Source organism: Odontomachus brunneus, unplaced genomic scaffold (assembly GCF_010583005.1).
Source record: "Odontomachus brunneus isolate Ranch 3 - 2012 unplaced genomic scaffold, Obru_v1 Obru_scaffold_036, whole genome shotgun sequence".
NCBI classification, from domain to species: Eukaryota; Metazoa; Arthropoda; class Insecta; order Hymenoptera; family Formicidae; genus Odontomachus; species Odontomachus brunneus.
The window spans coordinates 1,997,067-2,016,451 of NW_022639486.1; the positions used below are offsets into that span (position 1 = coordinate 1,997,067).

At 46.8% G+C, this 19,385-nt stretch overlaps 2 protein-coding genes across 2 annotated transcripts in view; both read left to right on the top strand.

Annotated features, from left to right (window-relative positions):
- LOC116843791 (furin-like protease 1, isoforms 1/1-X/2) overlaps nucleotides 1-19,385 on the top strand; it is a 253,723-nt gene that overhangs the window by 196,204 nt on the left and 38,134 nt on the right. The window contains exons 3-4 of the mRNA XM_032814544.1: nucleotides 17,192-17,410; nucleotides 17,894-18,022. Coding sequence (XP_032670435.1) covers nucleotides 17,192-17,410; nucleotides 17,894-18,022 — 348 coding nt within the window. The remainder of the gene's footprint in view (nucleotides 1-17,191; nucleotides 17,411-17,893; nucleotides 18,023-19,385) is intronic.
- Nucleotides 36-17,172, top strand: LOC116843790. The gene is made up of 2 exons (XM_032814543.1): nucleotides 36-13,269; nucleotides 13,467-17,172. Exons 1-2 carry the CDS (start codon nucleotides 13,246-13,248, stop codon nucleotides 15,417-15,419), a joined length of 1,977 nt encoding a protein of 658 aa, XP_032670434.1. The 5' UTR covers nucleotides 36-13,245; the 3' UTR covers nucleotides 15,420-17,172.

The following is a 19,385-nucleotide window of genomic DNA, read 5'->3' on the forward strand; positions in this document are numbered from 1 at the left end:
GAGAGAGAGAGAGAGAGAGAGAGAGAGAGAGAGAGAGAGAGAGAGAGAGAGAGAGTCAACGAGATAACATGCGTTACGGTTTTTGAAAAAAGTACGGCAATACTCTGATGCCTCCTTAATTGATTTCATAATGGCGTACAGTTGACCGCGAGGTTGCATGTTACTCATGTGAGCTTGTACGTTACTTTAACCAATCACGACAGCTCTCTGGCAAGCCATGTTTGTTTTATACTATATTCTTTTAAAGTGAGATAGACGACCACGTGGCCGGAGCGGCCATGCTGAAATAAGTCGTGCTTCGTTATAACCATTTATATTATTGACATGTTGATTATTTTAGCTATGCGACTAAAGTAATCGTCAAATCAATAATCCAAATTATTCAATCGTCATGTAATCACAAATAATTTAACCGATTGATAAAATTGATTATTGATCAGCGTTCTACGCTAATTTTTCTACTTAGTTCTAACGAAATCTGTATACGAGCGGTCGGACGTCTAATTTCAGACGTGTATACATGTTTCATTAAGAAACGGCGCTGAAACCGCGACGTCCTCCGCGGCCCCAATTACCGCCGGTGCAGCTGAAACAGCCGAAGGAGAACAACAATCTACGGGGAGGTAGACTCCCGAGTTTGGTCACATTAATCTAACGCGGACGTAGCCTGGATAGACGCGTCGTACACAGCTTGCTTTGAAATCGACCACGATCGCGACAAGGGCGTTCTTAATTAAGTTGTGCGCGATTGCGTGTTGCGCTCGCTCACTCACTCGCGCGTCACGTAGACGACGTTTCCCGACGACGCGTCGCCGTCAGCGGAACGGGGTGTCGATGGAAGACAAACGAGGGAAGATATAGACGTCGGCGGATCAGAACAACGGACTTTTATCAATGTTTCCAGCTGATGTGGCGCTTTCACAGAGGTTTGATCGCGTTTTCCGACTGAAACGTTCCGAGCGGAATTATTTTCTTCCCGATCGTTTTTCTCCCCTGTCTCGCTTATCACAATCCGTGGTCGCGATATTTCTTGCCTACCGTGCTCGTCGCTCGCGAAGGCCGGCCTCGTACAAATTACGTAATGCCGTTATTATAGCGCGGGTAAAGCCGCGTAGCGGAAAGAAGTAGCTTGGCATTATTGGATCATGGGCTCCGAACGGATCTCGTTATCCTCGAATACGAAACGGGCATCTGCTCGTCCAACGTGACGCTCCGATAAGAACGTCGCATCGATAAACGGAAGAATGGCGGCCCGAGCGGAACATCGTTCGCGTTATTCGTTGAAAACGGAAACTCACCTTCCATATCCGCGCAACAGATTTCCGGTAGACAGACCTCGACGGAGCAGACCTTAGTCGAAATCTTGGGCCTGCGACGTTTCTCCACCTGTTCTTTCGACTCCACGACCGAAGCTACTATCGCCGCCGCCTTCTCCTCCTCCTTCTCGAAGACTGTCGTTTCTCGCGTTAGAGACTCGGCCGGAAGTTCAGGCTTTATCGCTTTCCTCGTCTTCACCTTTCTGACAGGCTTCGTCGGCTGTTCTTGCTCTTTGACTATTTGCTCTTCCGTCTTCAATGGCACACGCTTCTTTCGTCTACGCAACATTTCCTGCGAGATTTTCCGTTCGTCATCCACCAAAGGCGCGTAGCTGGCGAATTCCTGGAGAAACGTCGAGATCAAAGTTCTCATGAGAATCTCTCGCGTGTACTGCGTCGTTGTTAGTTACAATCGTGTTTTAAAATCCGCCGTGACGGCTATGCTGTAGAAAGGATGAACAATAATAAGTTACTCGAGGCGCTGTTTTTTTTTTTTTTTTACAGTATAGTTTCGCTTTAGCGACGAAAATCTCCATGCGAAGACGAGCAACGCGTTAATTATTCTCCCACTATATGTAAGCGCTGCTCGTTAATGTTTTAACATAGACGCAAAGATACGGGCGTTTTAAACAGACAGGATCTCGCATCTTACACGGAGAGTGCTCTTTTCTTCTTTGCGCGACTACTTAAATTCCTTCCTCACCCTCTCGACCGCGCGAAAATACGCCGCCTGCGATTCCATCAGTTCAGCGTCGTTCGTGAAGAACAAGTCGTTCCTCGCAGTTTTCCTCGACCGAGATTTCGTCCGGGGCAGCTCGCTCTTTTCCCTAATCTTCTCCTTGTGTCTCATCTTATTCTCCTCTTTCTTTTGCTTGGCCTTTGACGTGGACGTCGAGGGGCGTCCATGGACGTCCGCCGCGGGATCTTCGCGAGCGTTTGTTCGCATCAGCCGTATTTCCTTCAATCGAGTGTCGACGGTCTTTTCGAAACGACTGCAGCTCTCGAGGTACTACAGTAAAGGACACGCCGCCTTTCATCTTTGATCAGCGTAAAGTGACGTAAGATCAAAGTTGGAAATACACGTTCAAATTCGAAGAAAATAGCAAGCCGGAAAATTGGAGCTTGCAAGTGCGTAATGCAAGGGGAGACGACAAAGAGATGCTCTCTTTTCGCGGATAGTATCAAAAATCAAATTTGAGGCGTGTATCTTCTGGGACGATGCGTGTACACATCGTCCTTTTTTTAACCAATCACTGGAGCTCGTCGAGATACTCACGGAGTTTAGATTTGTCTTGTCGGCCTTGGAGCTGATGGTGTGTCCTTCGGCGCATTGCACGAGATATATCTTACCGTTGTGAGCACCGACGGCCAGGAGATGACCGGCTTCGTGAGGCGCGATGGTCATGAGACGCTCGTCGCAGACGCGGAACATGGCTACCGGCGCGTCCACGCCGTTAAGGACGTCATACACCTCAAGCAGGCCTGTCACACTTATGGTGAAGAATACCGAGTGTCTGGCCCTGCTCCAGCAGCCTCCGCTTAAATCAGTGTTCTGTTCGCTGTGCGCGCACGAAATTTTATCTTTTACTCTTGCTCTCTCTCTTTCTCCTGCGCACTCGCTCGGAACGATAACAACATTAACCCCGAAAGTACGCGGGCAAAAATGACGATCGAAACCGTCGTTTGACGGCGATAAACAAGACATTAATCGCGCGATGCAACTCTGTTTACGCGTTCCGCTCTGTTCCGCGCTAAATATTCGCGGCTGTGCTGTACCTTCATGCACTAATCCGAAGAGAGGTACCGCATACTGACGATGTTGACGATAAGATGTATCAGCGGTGGTGTATTGTATCGTAATAAATAATCAATATATGTAGCGCGAATTTGGATTGGAACAGATAGTTTGGAAGCAGAAGCTTGATTATTTCGAGAATCGCGCAAATTTGAAGCAATAGTAGAAGATCGAACTGATCAGGCAGCCCAACTCTAACAGTGGCGGCTTGAACTGATAGCAAGTACCCGAAAGCTCTCGCTTCACCTCGCGCCACCAAACCGGTCCCAACGCGAGTAACATCAGATCCGAGAGATCCGTCACTTTGGTCAAGAGTCGCTTGCTTTAATCCGATTAATTTTAACCAACCAACCGAATGGTGATCAAGCTATCCTCTCTGGTATCGTCCGCCCAGATCTTAGCGGTGCAGTCGCCCACGGTGAGGAAGTTCTTTGGGATGAAGGGGTTTCGATCGATGGCGATGACCGGGCCGTGATGACAGTTGAATCTATGGGCAAGCTTCTCCACCAGAGATGCCGTCCGGCGATTGACATTGACTACCACGCCGTTTTGCATGCCCGCCATGAACCTGTAGCCCATGGTGGGCTCAAACTGCAGCGACGTGACGCCAATCGCCTTGACGACATTTGCGCGAGCCGGCTCATCCAGGTCCATCACCAGCACATCGGTCGGCTGCCTCAGCTTCCTGATGTCCCACCACCTGATCGTGCCGCTGGTGGACGCCGAGAAGAACTCCGTGTTGGTCTTGGAGACGAGCCAGAGCGCCTGGTTCGCCGGGTTTCTTTGCGAGTTGCCAGCGAAAAGGGGAGAAGAAACGAGAGTGACGAGGATTACAATTTGGCAGCGAGGCGGTCCTTTGGAAGCGTTTTGCCGCCGTGACGATGATGACAATGACAACGACGACGACGAGATCACGACCGCGTTTGCAAAACGAGCGAGGGAGAGGAGTCACGGCGATCTGTAAAGCCAGTCGGCTGTAGACCGCTTCGTAGCGTCGACCTGCGACAGGCAGCTTGTACCGTTTAATTACCGTCTAATTCAGTTAATTGACCGACATAGGGCTCGACGATGGGGAACGAGGTCACACTTTCTCGGCTCGGCACGATCGGATAGAACGGTACGTCTCTCTATTGTCGTTGATTTCGAAATTTAGCTCGACCGAAGTGGAAAACGCGAAGCCAATAACGGCGATCTCAATAACGTCGCGGGGACTCTCGATAATAAACTTAATAACGGCGCAAAGCTATCAGGAAATTACGAGCATTCGTTTAATGCAATGAAATTAGAATCATAATGTAGAACGTTAAAGGAACGTTAAGCGAAAGTGAAAAAGAGAATTATCGAAAGCTGCTCGAGGAATATACACGATTATTTGAGCAAAATAACGGCGCAGATATTAATTAAATGTATGCGAGTAAATGCAGTTATGTATGCAGCATGTATGCGATAAAAATGCAGCTTTCTGCTTGTAATTTATACGTGGGTGGTCAAGCATTGCCAATTGTATTAACACGTTCTCGTCGATGTACGATGCCCGCCGCAGGATGCATTAATCTAGGCATTAGAAACTACCGTTTGCACGGCTTTGCGGCGTTTCTCTCGGAGGATATTTGCGATTCCGGACGCCATACGTCAAAGTCAAGCACGTTCAAGTTCTGGCCAATAATCTCGGCGGATAGGTGTAAGTCCTAGGGAACTTCCCATTCGGAGATGGATAGGTACCTGTGGCTAAACTGAAGATGCGACATTTGCACTGGCCTATTCCCAATCCGAGTGTCCCAGTTGCACACTTGGCCAGACATTAGTCCGCTAATGAGCATCGACGGATCGCGCGGATTAAACTCGATGGTCATTAATGGCGACGAAGACCTCAGTTGCATCACCGGCTTGTTCGGGTTTTCTGCAACGAGATGCAATTACGCGTCGTATCATTTCCTCTTGGGAGCTTAACTATTGCTGAATAAATGTTCGGCCAAATGCCCAAATATTGGGTTGTTTTTAAACTTCGTATAAAAACATATAAAATATCCTCTCATTATATTCGTGCGCGCATTCTCTTCTCTTTGCGAAACGCAATAATTCGTTTATTGCGAAATTGAGGAGTAACCCAAAATTGACGATTAAATGGACAGGCATTTTCTCACGCGCACTTTAAATTTTTTTGTGCTTATGCTTTAAATAAAAATATTCGTATTGCTAAAGGGCTTGCATAAAGCTGGCTCGTTTTTAATATAAAACTTGAAAATATTTTTATTGACGGTTTTCCGCATGTATGTTTACTTGTCTCTGTATCTATATGTATATTTTATATGTCTATATATATATATATATATATATATATATATATATATATATATATATATATATGCAGTATCTGAAATCTGTGTTACACTCGTGAAGAATTTTATACCGCGCCATATTATACAGCCGGAAATCATGTTACTGGAAATGCGTTCGGCTTTATAGGAGATTGTTTTTGTCATGTGATACGTTTCTGTCAATAACAAACGTAAACAACACGCGTGCGCGCCGCGCGCGACGTCTGGTATAGATATAAAGATTCACGTCAGTGAGACACATTTCAAATATTATGAAGGACTTTGAAACGGCCAATCGATTTCCGCAACCAGAACCAGGACGGGCGAATGACAGGTCGCGTTTGACGACGACACGATGAAACATACTTCCGATACGTTGTAAAACGTGTCACCCGACACGCTAAAAAACAGAAAAGAAATCTGCGAACGAGCGAGAGAGAGAGAGAGAGATTAATATAGAAGGAAATTTAATAAAATCCAGAAATTCGAGGAGAAGTTGATTCGCGTGAAATACAACAGAAAATTAATTTGCGTGAAAATTTCAAATTATTTTAATATTAAAATTATACAGAAAATTGCATGAAAATAATATCAAAAATAATCAAGTGAATTGCATTGGTTCGGTTTCAGTAGAGGTAATTTTTACGCAGAATTTTGAACTCCCATTTCGCGTGACATATCGACGTATCGTTCAAAGCGCGTTTGTTTATTTGAAAACGTCTCGCGGTGACGACGATGCTCGCGTGATAATTTCAAACGACACTCTACCAATGTCCCATATATAGGAGCAAGGATCCACGCTGGGTGGTTGCCTCTCGAACTCCATGAAAGAGTAAGCGCCGGCCAATCGATTATGTTCGCCGGACGACCACGATAGATGACTGACCGGTCTTACGATGGGCTGCGGGTCGACGTACACATTTGACGTCCTGAAAGACAAAAGGAAAGTCACAACCCCCGCGAGATTCGTATAAAATCGCACCCGTGGAAATCCCACTTTTCGCTTTCTCCTGTACTTTTTTAATAAAATTCCCACGCGGGGCGCGCGTAAATCATCCGCTCAGCGACGCGACGATGAAGGACCGTTGCTTTTACACGTTGCAGACGTCATTTCTTCCTTTTGTCCCTCGTTCGTGCGGCAGTGCACTTCGTGAGCGAGCCGATTAATTGTAACGACAGCCATGGATTCTTTGTTAACGTTTCGAGAGGATACGAACGAACGAGAGGATAGAAGCGAACGAACACCATTAGCTCTTGGAGAGACGTAACGGCGATTTCTTCCTGTCGCGATCAAAATGGTTTTCCCCGCTCCGTTTCAAGGATTTGTCGGACGCGAGAGCGAGACGACAGGACACTTCTGATCTTGTAAAGAGAAAAGCAATGCGAGGAACAAAATGTTGTCTCGCAGCGTGGCTGTTCGTGAGAACGCGGCTTCCGTCTCGAATTTTATCCGATTATTCTTTCAACTCTCTCTCTCTCTCTCTCTCTCTCTCTCTCTCTACTTCGCGAATGCTCCTCTCTCGCGCTTCGATGAATCCCCGATGGAGAAAAGAGAGGACAAAAATATTAGAGACCGTTATCTCTCCCGTTTTCATTTTTTATTCGTTAGAAAAAGAAATGTTTTTAATCGAAATGTTTTTTACCGGTGTCTGCGGATTAAATTGGGAAGATAAGTAGTGCATTCACCGTGTCAAGCATTGCTACAAATTCAAGAGCGTCGTCGCAGCGTCGCAGACGGCGACATTTAGGGACTCACGTGTGTGCACATACGAGGAAAGAGGATCAATCCGCTCGCGTGGATCGATATCCGGCCTGAGAGCGGCGGAGCACCTGCGAGAAGCGCAACACGTGTTCGGTCGCGCGAGGAAGAAGACGGAGAAAATTCGTGACTCGCGTTAAACAAGCGTCGCAGGACGAAAAGCCCAGCGAGATAAGCGATTTTCCTCCCGTGAGCCGCTCGACGACAACGTCATCCTCCAGCGAAGCGACACATCGATTTATGGATTCGCCGTCCCGTCAATAAGTCGCCCTTCATGTAAAATACGCGAAGAGTTAGTCGAGATACAGCGGGACGATAAGAGTATACGTATCTCGTGCGCGTATCGGAAAAACGTTGCGAGTGGATGTGTTTTCGAAGAGGAAGATTTCTTTCAAGTTAGCGAGTTATTGGACTATTTTTTCTCGCGTCACGAGATGCGCAAAAACTGCCTGTGGATTTATGAAAGCCGGCCTTTATCAGTCTGGACAAGAACGCGATCGGCGAGTGAGTTGCGAGGAAGATCGTACGCGTCGCGTATGATAATTCTGCACGTGAGCGCGATTTGTTGGGGGAGATTTAATCCAGCAGCGAGAGGAAGCGCACGTCGGACTTGGAATGTCCCCGAGATATCGCCGATAACAGGATTTGCAGTTCAATACCGGTCGATTGCAAATAAAAAAAAAAAACGGGTGATCGGGTGCGCATCATCTGGAACCCGAGTTTCGCGAGCTCTCTAAACAAACAACTCGCACGAACGTCGTTAACGTCGTTTTCGTCGGATTCCAATTAAAAAATAATAACGCGCTGCGCGTGAGAATAACGACACCTTGTGAGCTTTTTTTACCATATCTGCAATTTCTCTAAAACTGTGACGTTTGCAAATTACAAATTTTGATAGCAATGAAAATGCGACATACCTCACACCGCGAGGAAGGACCAGCGCAGTCGGCACTATATCATCGAAATAATGTTCGTAAATGTTGATCGCGCTATTCTGCTTCATGCAGCGCTCCATAGGCTAAACGCGACAAAGCAATGAATCGATAATTAGTCGACGGAAATTAATAACTAAACATCATCGTGTAAGAGGGAGTTGTCGAAAATATTTTTTTAATGCTTATATAGCATGCACAAAATAAGATGTAATTTAACTATTTTTATTTATATTCCTTATTGCTCATTTATTTCTCATTTCTATCAATTAGATTCGTTCATATTCAATAATAATAAAGAAATTAACGAGGATTTAGAAGATATAGTACGATTTTGACTACACGATGCCTTTCTTTACTCAACAGTCAGTCAGTTTCTTCGACAGTCTCTCCGCAGTATACGATGATGTCGAAAAGTAGACTTAAATAGTCAGAATATATCTAATAATAAATATCTTAAAAAACCGCTCTCTCTCTCTCACGCCGACGAGTGTCTTCATCCTCGGCTGCCAATTTTCGCCCCGCTCGACGCGCCGGCGAAATCTGTACGTGCTTTCTTCATCCCTTGGATTTATCTCCTTGGGCCAACCGCCCTCGAAGTGAAACATCCCCGTATCGCTCGTCGCCTTATTGACGGTTTGCATCTGACACGAAGGAGCAAAAAGAGGTATCACGAGTTGGCGGGTGCAACGATGAAGTTCTGAGAGGCGACCTCGTCACAATCCCTCGACAGCCCGTCATCGTCCTCACCTCTTCTGAGCGTCTTTTTATCGCAAACGTAAAACCTTAGCGCCACACTTAACGCTCAAGACGCCCTTGAGGAACGTGTCGCGACGGTTAAAGCCGTTTACTCGGGATAAAATGCAATCTCCCACCCTCTCTCGCACTGCACACTTTACATTATCAATCCATATCTCCATCGCGGCGCGGCTTACCTGTCTTCCATAAGACGCGAATCCCTACCCATCCGCCGCGGGCTCGCAATAAACAATTTACGACACGTTTTAACGTAAAGCCCGGTTTATGTTACGGCACGTGTTGTCAAAAACGTTCTCATAAATATTGAGCCATTACGTTTTCATGGGATTAAATTTGCCGGATTTTATTTTTATTGCGGAAAGAGCGCGTGGTCCGACGTAAATTGATGCGGGACGCGCGCGCGGAACAATATTACATTTGAATTAAACTTTCCGCGAGTTCCGCTTCGCGCGCACGCGCGCGCTCGTGAATACTCCGGGATTTCCAGGCGTAAATTTTGCATATTTTTGTGGTGTCCCGAATAATACCTAATTTACAACGGCGTAATTCCTGAAATGTAAGAGATACGAAAGCTTGAAATCGCCGTGCTTACAAATCCGAGGCGTTTATTAATTTTCGGAATATGAAATCGCGACCACAACGGAGCTGCTGTGTAGAATTAGTTCGATGGTGATTCAACGCGAACATTTCCATAATCCGCGTTCTCCCTTAAATCCCACGGTATACATGGTATATACGGAGTGTCTCGAATATAGAACTCATTAGCGTTCAGTTGATGCTGAATTTGTGAGTGATAGTTTGAAACACACAGCTCTGTATCGCACGGTAACATCGGCAAAACGGGAATATCAACGAAGAAACGTCGTTTGGAACTTCTCATTCTTCATTCGCGTTAAGAATTATTCAATATCTCTTTCAACAATCCGCAAGAGACAGCTCTCCTACGTCTTAAAGTATCTGTTCAATTTTTCGAGTTTCTTCTCTTTCTTTTCACAAAGGACTTTCCTCGCACTTTTATTACATTATTTTACGGCCATTCCCAGCGCGAGTCGACTTGTCTTCTTTTGATTAGCGGGAGAGTTGCCGCGGCGAAAGTTATCGAAGTTACGAAGATTAATACTGAAGAAGCCGAACTTTGTTCCCTTCGGGCTCTGCGATTCCCTCACCTCATGAAGGGCAAATTGCGCGGACTTCTGTTCGCCGCGGTCGCAGTGGCTCCGTTGGACGTAGCGCCGCATGAGTCGCGGATCCGGCGGGATGTTCTCCTCCACGTTGATCTCGCTTTCCTCGAAGAAACATTGCTTACCGAACTGCGACCTCGGTTTGATATATGCGTACTGGATCAGCATTATTGGAAACCGTTCTCCGCCGAACTGGGACGTATGTAAAACGGCGAAACGACGGCGGACGGAAGGGCCTTTAAATTATTTAAAAGGAATAGGCCGAAGAAATTCGGCGCGCGTCACGCGTTTACCTAACCGCCGATACTTTTCACGCACGAGCGCTTGATCGAGAGATGCACACATGACACGTGCGCTCAATATAGCAGCATGACGAGCCATTAAGACGATGTTCAGCTTGTGAAACACGGACCATGGCTTGAAACCGGGAATAATACCGGGTGTAACGAGATAATGGGCGTCTTGAGCAACTTCCCCCACGTGTTGGCTACTTGACACGGTGGGCCTCGCGCGTGTTCTCTCGTCATTGATGAGCCTAATTACGCGCGATTACGAAAGTGCTGGTAAGGATGCTTCTCAAATAATTCGATAAAATTGCAATCGACCATTTCTACCATATTCGTTGCGCGAGATGTTGCACAGGCAGCTGCACAACTCCGATATCTAATTAATTCGGCAGTCGTACTCTTTAAACGGAAACTATTACGAGAGAGAAGAAACTCGAATGTAAGTTCGCGATTTCATTTGCTCGCGGCGAGCGCAGTGCTTCTCCAATTTGCTTACTTACAGTGAGAATCGCGCGGAACTTTCCAACAGAGTTGCGCGAAAAAAACAAACAATATTCAAGCCTCGCGCAGCGTGTCGGAAGTATCTCTTACTTTGCGAAATAAACGATACTTCCAGAGTTCGGACGGATTGATATCTCAAAGTAAACACGCGTGATGGGACACGCGTAGGAAAACTTAGCGATCCTCGTCGTGACGGAGGGAGGATAGAAAGAGAAAGAGAGAGATAGGGAGAGCGGTTGCGTAATTTCTTGCGCGGCGCTCTGTTTCTGCGGTGCATCCTCTTTGTGCATCGGCGATTCGATTGCGCGTCAATTCGCCGCGCTGGATGCACTCTATGGAATTACCGTACTGCGCGCGTTCTCGTTGCTGCCGGACCATCGCGATGACATTATCCCTTCGCCGAGAGCTTTCACAATTTCTGCGGCCCGCAATCCGACGTCCGCTAATCAACGCTTTCGCGCTACCCGATAAATCGGATGAGCCGCCGGAGCGCTGCACCTAATGAATCAGATTCAATGCGGAGCCAGCGGCATTGTGATCGATTATCCTGCGTAGGCGGGCACGCGAGTCTGGAACTTGGCGATACCCCAATGCCGGATTCAATTTGTGAGTCCCTAATGGCCGCGCGATCGGCTCGTCGAAGTTTTAAGAAATTGGACGCTGCGTCCAATATATATGTCGACGAATGGCACGCCGAGCTACTACGATCGCCCGCTGATTTAATGCCTCTATTATCGTAGATGGAATCGGCAACGATCGTCCGGAACGCAAAATTCACTCTTGATGCTTCTCTGATGATCTTATACAAGATCTGACTCTACAGCTCCGAGTTCTTCCTTCGTTAAGAATTCTGTGTAGACTTGAACATAACAATCGCTTGCTCATCGACATTTGGACAAAGATTTAAAATAGACGAAAATGGTCAGTTCCTTTTAAACGTTTCCAAAACATGAAGATTTTAGAAATACCTTCAATTAGTTGAAAAATTGGTGCTTACTTTTTCCTAAACATTGATTGATATAAAAAGTTCGTCAAACAAAATAGAAAACAAAATTATTCAATTTCGGAGGATCAATAATTTTTTCGAATAAAATTAACCATATTGACTCGATATTTTTATATATAATGAGGATTTTCTGTTTTCTTTTTAATACCCGAACTCATTACGAGAATTTGATAGAAAAATGACAAGTTTTTTTGCACCAAACTAATGCAACCTGTCGATCCGTCTTTGCCACGTGTCGAAGGTAGATCAACGATTCCATTGCAAGTTACAGGTTCCACGAGCAACAGCGTCACACGAGACGCGTGACGATATCGCGAATCCCGAATCTGAATCAAAGATCCACGAGATTAGCGGCAGTTTGCGCAGCCGTAAACTAATGACAATATTATTCTGCCGCGAACGTCGAGTTCGCCGCGGAATTCGCCAATCAATGTCCTCGCACGAGTTCTCAAATCGGATAAGCCCGGAGATTGAGCCACTCGTAATGAATCGGATCGATTGGGGGATCGGGCTTCCCTGCGAGCGTACGTGCGGCGACACATATCGAAGATGAGCCTGAGAGCGCGCCGCTAAAGCGATTTAGCCACGGATTCCAAACCGCGGTGGCGTCGCGAATGGAAAGTTGGAAATGGAATTCGCAGGACCTCGGCCCCGCGGTTCCGGAGTTCCCTGAATTTCGGCGGCAATTAGGAGCGACGTTCAATGGACGATCACAGCGCGGCGGCCAAGTTGCGAGAGAGGGACTGGAAATTAATTCGGCCGTTGAAACGAAGTGATAGAAGCGATGGCTTCTCACGGTTACGTTACATCGGCGGGATAATTCTATAAATACAAAATTTAGGCCGGTATTCATAGTCAGATCTTATATTTAAGACTGTCTAATTATAAGTTTATCTTCAGATATTATACGAGTCATTTCATTGGCTACGGAATATCTAAAGATGAACTTAAGACGGTTTTAAATATAAGATCCGACTTTGAATACCAGCCTTAGAGCGGGGCAAGGACGCGAGCGCAAATTATAATCTCTCATGAAGTCCTGCTTGTCTGTCGTAAACTTCAGGCCGTTCACGAGTGGACGCACACGTCGACACGTGTCGCGTCAACATTTCCTCAGCAGTCTCAAAATTTTAGTGAATTCAGACGAATATACCTTTTCGATCACTCCTGAATTCTGCACGATTCTTGCAAAATTAATTTCGCCAACTTTCTGGGGAGGAAACACATCCATTTCGTCGTATTTGACGACTTCGTGAAACTTCTAAAATGTAACCTCTTGGAACTAATGGGCTCGCAGGGGCAATAAGATGTCATTGACGATAGCAACCGTAAAAGTAAAAATGTAAAAGTGCAGCCGTGAATTCCGTTCCGAGAGGCTCCCAGCGAAAAAAATGTTGAAAGCTCTTTGGCAAAAGGTAAAGTTGCAAGTACTAGCAACCGCGTAGATTCAACTCGCCCACTTGATTGAGATAGCATTTCGATCCGAGTTGTAATATTCGTTGAGATGTTCGGCGCGTTTATTAACGAGCAAACTCTCAAGTGAGAGCAAATTTGCGGATATCGTGATTTTGTATCATTATATGCCTCCGAAGTAACGTGGCTTCTCATTCAGGTGTCCAGAAAAGCGACCTCGACGTCGCGCGCGCTCAGGAGACCCTCGACGTTGCCGAGAGAGTCGGAGAAATCTATGAAAGAAAAACTTCGATCGTCTCAACAAGCCAAGATTTACGAAACGAGCTCCTCGCTTGGCGGTGTCGCGATGCTTTTATCGAATGAAAAATCACGATTGTCGCGCGCGTTAAACGAGCATCTGCGGATTTCTCGTCGATTATTGGAACTGCGTGTTATTCCAAATACCATGACTTCGCGTAGAAATTCGAGAATGATAGAGAGTGACATGTTAATGGGCAATTTGCTATTTGCCCGACGTAATATCGTCGAGGGTATAACTACTCGGCTTAAACGATGGAGAAGTTCGCAGTCCAGCTGCGAGAAGGATAACTGTTCGAAGAAATCTCCGAGGTGTATCGAGGACCATCAGCAGTCCGCGGAATCCTGCGGGAAAACGATCGAAAAGTGCAGTGACGGTCATCAAACATCCGCGGAATGTCGTCCAGGTTCTTGCAGCGATTTATTGAGTCATCAAGAGTATTATCGGTCAATCGAATCCGGCTGTCCGATCTATTCGCGCAAACCTGCGCGATATAATGATCGGCGAGCATGCGATTCGCTAATGTACGATTCAACGACACGAGATTCTCGTGAATGCTCGCAATCTGAGATCGATGATGCAGACGTGAGACGAGTAATCTTTTCTAAGCGCTGGACCACCGGGAAATCGGCGACGGAAGGAGAAATCCATCGTCAGTGCCGGCTAAAGCTGTGCTCTTCACCTTATAGAAGCAATCGTGAAGAAGACAAATGTTCTCCATCATATACGCTGCCAGATTGCAGCAAAGAGAAAACGGAAGATGTGGGGAGAGATGAGCTTAGTAGACCTGTTTGTATTTCGCAACAATGTCCTAAATCAGAACCCTCATGTCCCGAAAAAATTCGCGCATCGATGGAAAAGGAAGCTCCCTGTGTGGGAGATACCATGTCAAGAAAACATCCAATACCAGATCCTTACGAAGATCAGACGAAACCCGACCCTCCGCCACCAAGACAACAACACTGGACGGAAAATCTGCCGGCTTATTGCGAATATTGCGTAAGGAAGACTCGCAAATCGATCGTAGAGCCCTCGCCAATGATGTTTGTTCCTCACAGGGAATCGCGGAAATCTCGGACGAAAGACGCCAAGATACCATGCTCTGCGAGTAACGCGGATAGAAACGGAATAGACGCCAAGACGAAGGTAACTCGCGCAATGCCGCGGTCGCAGGAAAGCCTACCGCAAAAATCCGCCGAAGACAAATGCGTCGATTCTCTAACGTTTCCCGTAGCAATTAATGCGACCAAGCCGAAAGCTCAGCTGTCTCCAACATTAACAAAGAGCGGCAGTTGTTGCGCGAAAAAGGAGTTCGTCATCTCAGACGTGAGCGACTGTAAGCCCAACGTGGCGAGCTTGAAGTATCGGTTGAGCAAATGTCCCTGCATCAAGGAGATGTGGAAGATCGCCGATCAGGAGTCACAGGTTGACATTAACAAAGCGCGTCGAAAGCGGCGAGTACCTTCGTCCCACACGGGGAAGACGAAAAAACCGCGGCGGGAAACCGCGAAGAGGAGGAAGGGAAAGAGGATCGAATCGCGTAATGGATGGACGCGACAGAGGTACAAAGTTCGCCTGAGGATTTTTCAGAAGAGAAACGAACAACTCGATCCGTCGCCAATCGCCGAGCTGAGACAACCGCGCTGCGAACAAGCCAGATCGTCGAAACTACCGTTGAAATCTACCGTGCGCGGGGCTGAACTTTCGCCGCGATTGGGAAGCCCGCGTCCATCCGATTATTGTCCAGCCGAGCGGCCGCTTGTCGAGCATAAAAGTTACCCGACGAAGATGGACGAGTGCAGGACGGCACGCGACGAAGGTTCGCAAAAGTGCAACCGCAAGAAGCGCTGCTGAGTTTTTGGAAGCTACTTTATACGAACGCTCGGAATTCGCGCCAGCGAATTAAGACGCCATTAATTTCGCGATAGCTGCCAACTTTACGCGGCCACTTTACGCTCTCGCGGCTACAAGTTGAAACTTCAACGGCACAAATAAACGCAAAGTGACTGACAAAGGTGTCTGTATTAATAATATCGCGGTAAATATTTCCGTTGTGCAGCTGGCGACTGCGATGTTGGCGCAGTTAAAAATTATAGGTTAAAAATTATAGGTTGGTTATTCTTCCGTGAAACGCGGAAGAGTCGAGTGGAAACACAAGGTTCATTGAAGTAACAGTCCGCTTTGCGCAGCCCCTTCAACGAGATCTATGTTTCCCGGGAATTTCACAAAATATGAAACTAATGATACGTTCGGTAATTGTTTGCGCTGCGACGTGGATACGCGCGTAAAAAAAATAGCACGGACGTTAAAGCACGTCCGCTGTATTATCCGCTTCCACTCTCTCTCTTTCTCTCGCGTGACAATTATTTAATCTCGCTAAAAACGCGAGGACATTAGAAGTTTGTGCAAACAGAATTTGCACAGTGTCCGTTTAATTTATTCCGCCTTGTTTATATTAATAGGAAGTTGTATAGCGGTGTTGTAAGTGAAATATATGCACGAGACGTCCAAAGGTGGCATTATAAAGGTGCAGGATGGGAGGCGTGGAAATGAAAAAATGCAGCTCGGGTGGCCCGAGACGGCTGCAAAAGAAGTCCGCTCCGCAGCAGCTGGCCTCCAACTTTTCACGTTTATCATTATCTCACCCTCTGTTCCTCCCTCGCGTCTTCCCCCTCTCCCCCTCCGCCCTCTCTTTCTCCGAGGCGTCCTCTCTCTTTCGTCGTACACCCTTATTTTTGTACCCAATGGAACAAACTTGCGCATCAAACGCCGTTGTTTTATGGCCGGTATACATTTTCATTTCCGTCGGAGGATGATATATCTCGTAGCCCTAATAAACGCGACTCAGGATTTAGCAAGCATTTATCTTGTCTACATAGCCGTTGGGTAATGGGAAAAAATGGATACGCGCGGGAGTTCGCGTTAATCCAATTCCGATAATTAATGCGAACCCGTGGCAGACGAGATTTCACATCCCAACGAATCTACGCTCCCAATTTGGTCGATTTCGTTTTGCATAACGTTCACGTTCCGCGTAACCGATGCTGCCTCGTTAATTCGCTTTCGTAATTTTACAACGTAACCCGACGATGAAGAACTCTAAAGTGGCTGTTCAGTCAAGGGGAACTGAACGAACTGTTGCGTGCGCATAAATATACCGTGCGTAATGCACGTCCGGTTAATAAAACACGGACTACGCGCGAGTACCTGTTTCCCGAACTTAGAATTCTATACTCAGCCAATGAGCTCGTAATGCGTACGGGGACAGTACGCGACTCGTTATGCCGCACCAGTGACTTTAAAATTGTCATCCATCCGCGAGTACGTTAACCCGTATTGGGTTTTTTCCCTCTCATTGAAATCGCGCGCAATTAAGGAGCGGAGCAACGATCTGCGGCATCGGCGATGTTCACAATCGTTAACTCCGTTAATTGAAGCCGACGCACAACCATGGATCACGGCCGTTCGGTTGTTTTCTGTAACGGACCTGGTGAACAGATAGACAGACAGATAGACAGACAAAAGAAAGGACGGATGAACGGACTAACGGACGCAGGTACAAGCAACGACAATCATGCACGGTATTTTCATGACACATTCATACGAAATGACACGCATTGTTGCAGATAAACGATGATTGGTATCACATGGAGCACCGATCCGTAGCGAAGAGATCGACGGAGCCGCATCTCGAGGTGCACCAGAGGCTAATGAAAGACTCCAGAGTACGTCGTGCGGAACAACAGCGAGCGAAGTCGCGCACCAAGAGGGATCTTATAGTCAAACGTCCGTCCAATTTATTAACAATGATGAACGACGAGAGGTGGCCTCAAATGTGGTATCTGGTGAGCGTGATTTTCATCGATAATTGATGCCGCGCTGTCGCCGCTAAGTTGCGCAATTGATTAACCGATGTATTGTGTGTCGAGAGATTCTCGTGACGCCGCGCGGACAAGCGAATGGCGACTTTTCGGGAAAATGTTGACACGATGTCCGGTCTAGCTTGACGAATAACTCGCTGCCGGAAGAATTATTATTGCGTCAATCGACAATATTCGGGGAACAGCGTTCCCCGCGACGGATTGAATAAAAGTTTGCGATCAACTCAACGACAATAACGACGTGTGCTTCCGACGTCGCGAGTAAACGTACGGCGGCTTTTATATTGCAACTTTCTCGAGAGAGTTGTGTCGCGACCAACAACACCGATACGAACAAACGATTGATATCAGTTGAGAAGGAGCGACGACATTTTTATCGTAGGCCAAGACCGTGCCTTGCAACCCGGAACCGGAATGTCCGAGGAATTGGATAATTTTTCTTTTCAGAATAGGGGAAAAGGGCTGGATATGAACGTGCAGGGCGCCTGGTCAGAGGGGATCACCGGGAGCGGCGTCGTAGTCACAATTCTCGACGACGGATTAGAGAAAGATCATCCTGACCTCTACAAGAATTACGTGAGTACCTCTGCGTCTCTCGCGCAAAACCCACAGACCCGTTCGTCTCTCCGCTTTTCTATCCCTCTCTCGCGAAGAGAGAAGATGAAGTAAAACACTCACGTACACTTATTTTCAGCGTCGCGAGACCGGTAGCCGCGTGTCTCGCATTGAATTTCCGCCTATTAAAATATCGCGGGATGCATTTACCGCTTCGTGCACTTTCTAATTTTTCTTGGCGAGCTGCGCAACGGCAATCTCGCAAAGTAGCTCTCTGTTGGATTAAATTTACGCGAATAAACGCAAACGCTTAATGTTTGCTTAATATCGTGCTCGCGCGCGATCGCGATACGTACGTACATTCAACAGAGGCCGTGAAAAAAAGGATCAGAGAGAGAGAGAGAGAGAGAGAAATAGAAAGAGATAGGAGGAGACGAGGGAGAGAGGAACAATTCCGACCTAGAGAGAATACGCGTACAATAGAATACGGCAGATGAAGGCGTATCGCGGCTGTGCATTGGGAATATCGGCTGTTGAGAGCAGGATATCGGACGGGGTTATCCGGTGCGCACGTGTATATACGCGAGCAGAGCTATTGATTCACGGCTGGTTACATTGAATAGTATACTTGCATACGCGCAGTAGAAAGTGAATCGTATTAATCAGCCAGCAGACACAGGCGCTGCGTTGACGCGCCTTAGTGCGTCGCTCTGATTACGCGAGCTTGTCGCGAGCTACCACGTGTGTTTCTCATTATGCGGACGCGTGTACGCGCGTGGATATCCATTAATAAATTTATTGCACGTGGATTCGCATTGTGGACGCGTGTGTCAAATACTCACGGATATATGCGCGATCGGGACTCGCGGAGTGTGACGCGCGTTGTTCTTTCAATTAGTCATGACACTTTATCTGAGTGTCGCAGCTCACGTATTATTCTCCTTTGACCCATTTTCATGTCTACAGAAACGAATGACAATTTCTTATTGAGGAGGAATCGAAGAGGAATCATGTTTTTTATTTATTACATTTGACGCGTCGATTAAAATAGAAATTCATTGTTACGAAAAGCGTGTTTTTCAAATCTTCCAATGATGCAAATGGGTCAAAATATTTCAGCCTGGCGTATCTTCGTTTCATCTAGATTCGCAACAAGCATTACGACCCGGCACTCACTTGTAAATTCGAAACTACAAAAGTTCCGCTCTCGTAATTTCTCGCTGGAAACTTTCGCGGAACATCCACCCCGAGCGGCTTCATGATACATGCCGAACATGCTTTTATCATTGCTCCGGCCTCATTTCGTTGTCATTAGTCCAAGCAAATACGTCGCTCGCGCGTCTATTTGTTCCCATTGCGAGAGATGGCGAATATTGCGTCGCAC

Excerpts from the sequence above, each read along its gene's own strand:
- LOC116843790 (XM_032814543.1), top strand. The coding sequence starts at position 13,246 with ATGTTGAAAGCTCTTTGGCAAAAG. Across the intron at positions 13,270-13,466 it reads TGAAAGCTCTTTGGCAAAAG|GTGTCCAGAAAAGCGACCTC; the intron begins GTAAAGTTGCAA and ends CTTCTCATTCAG.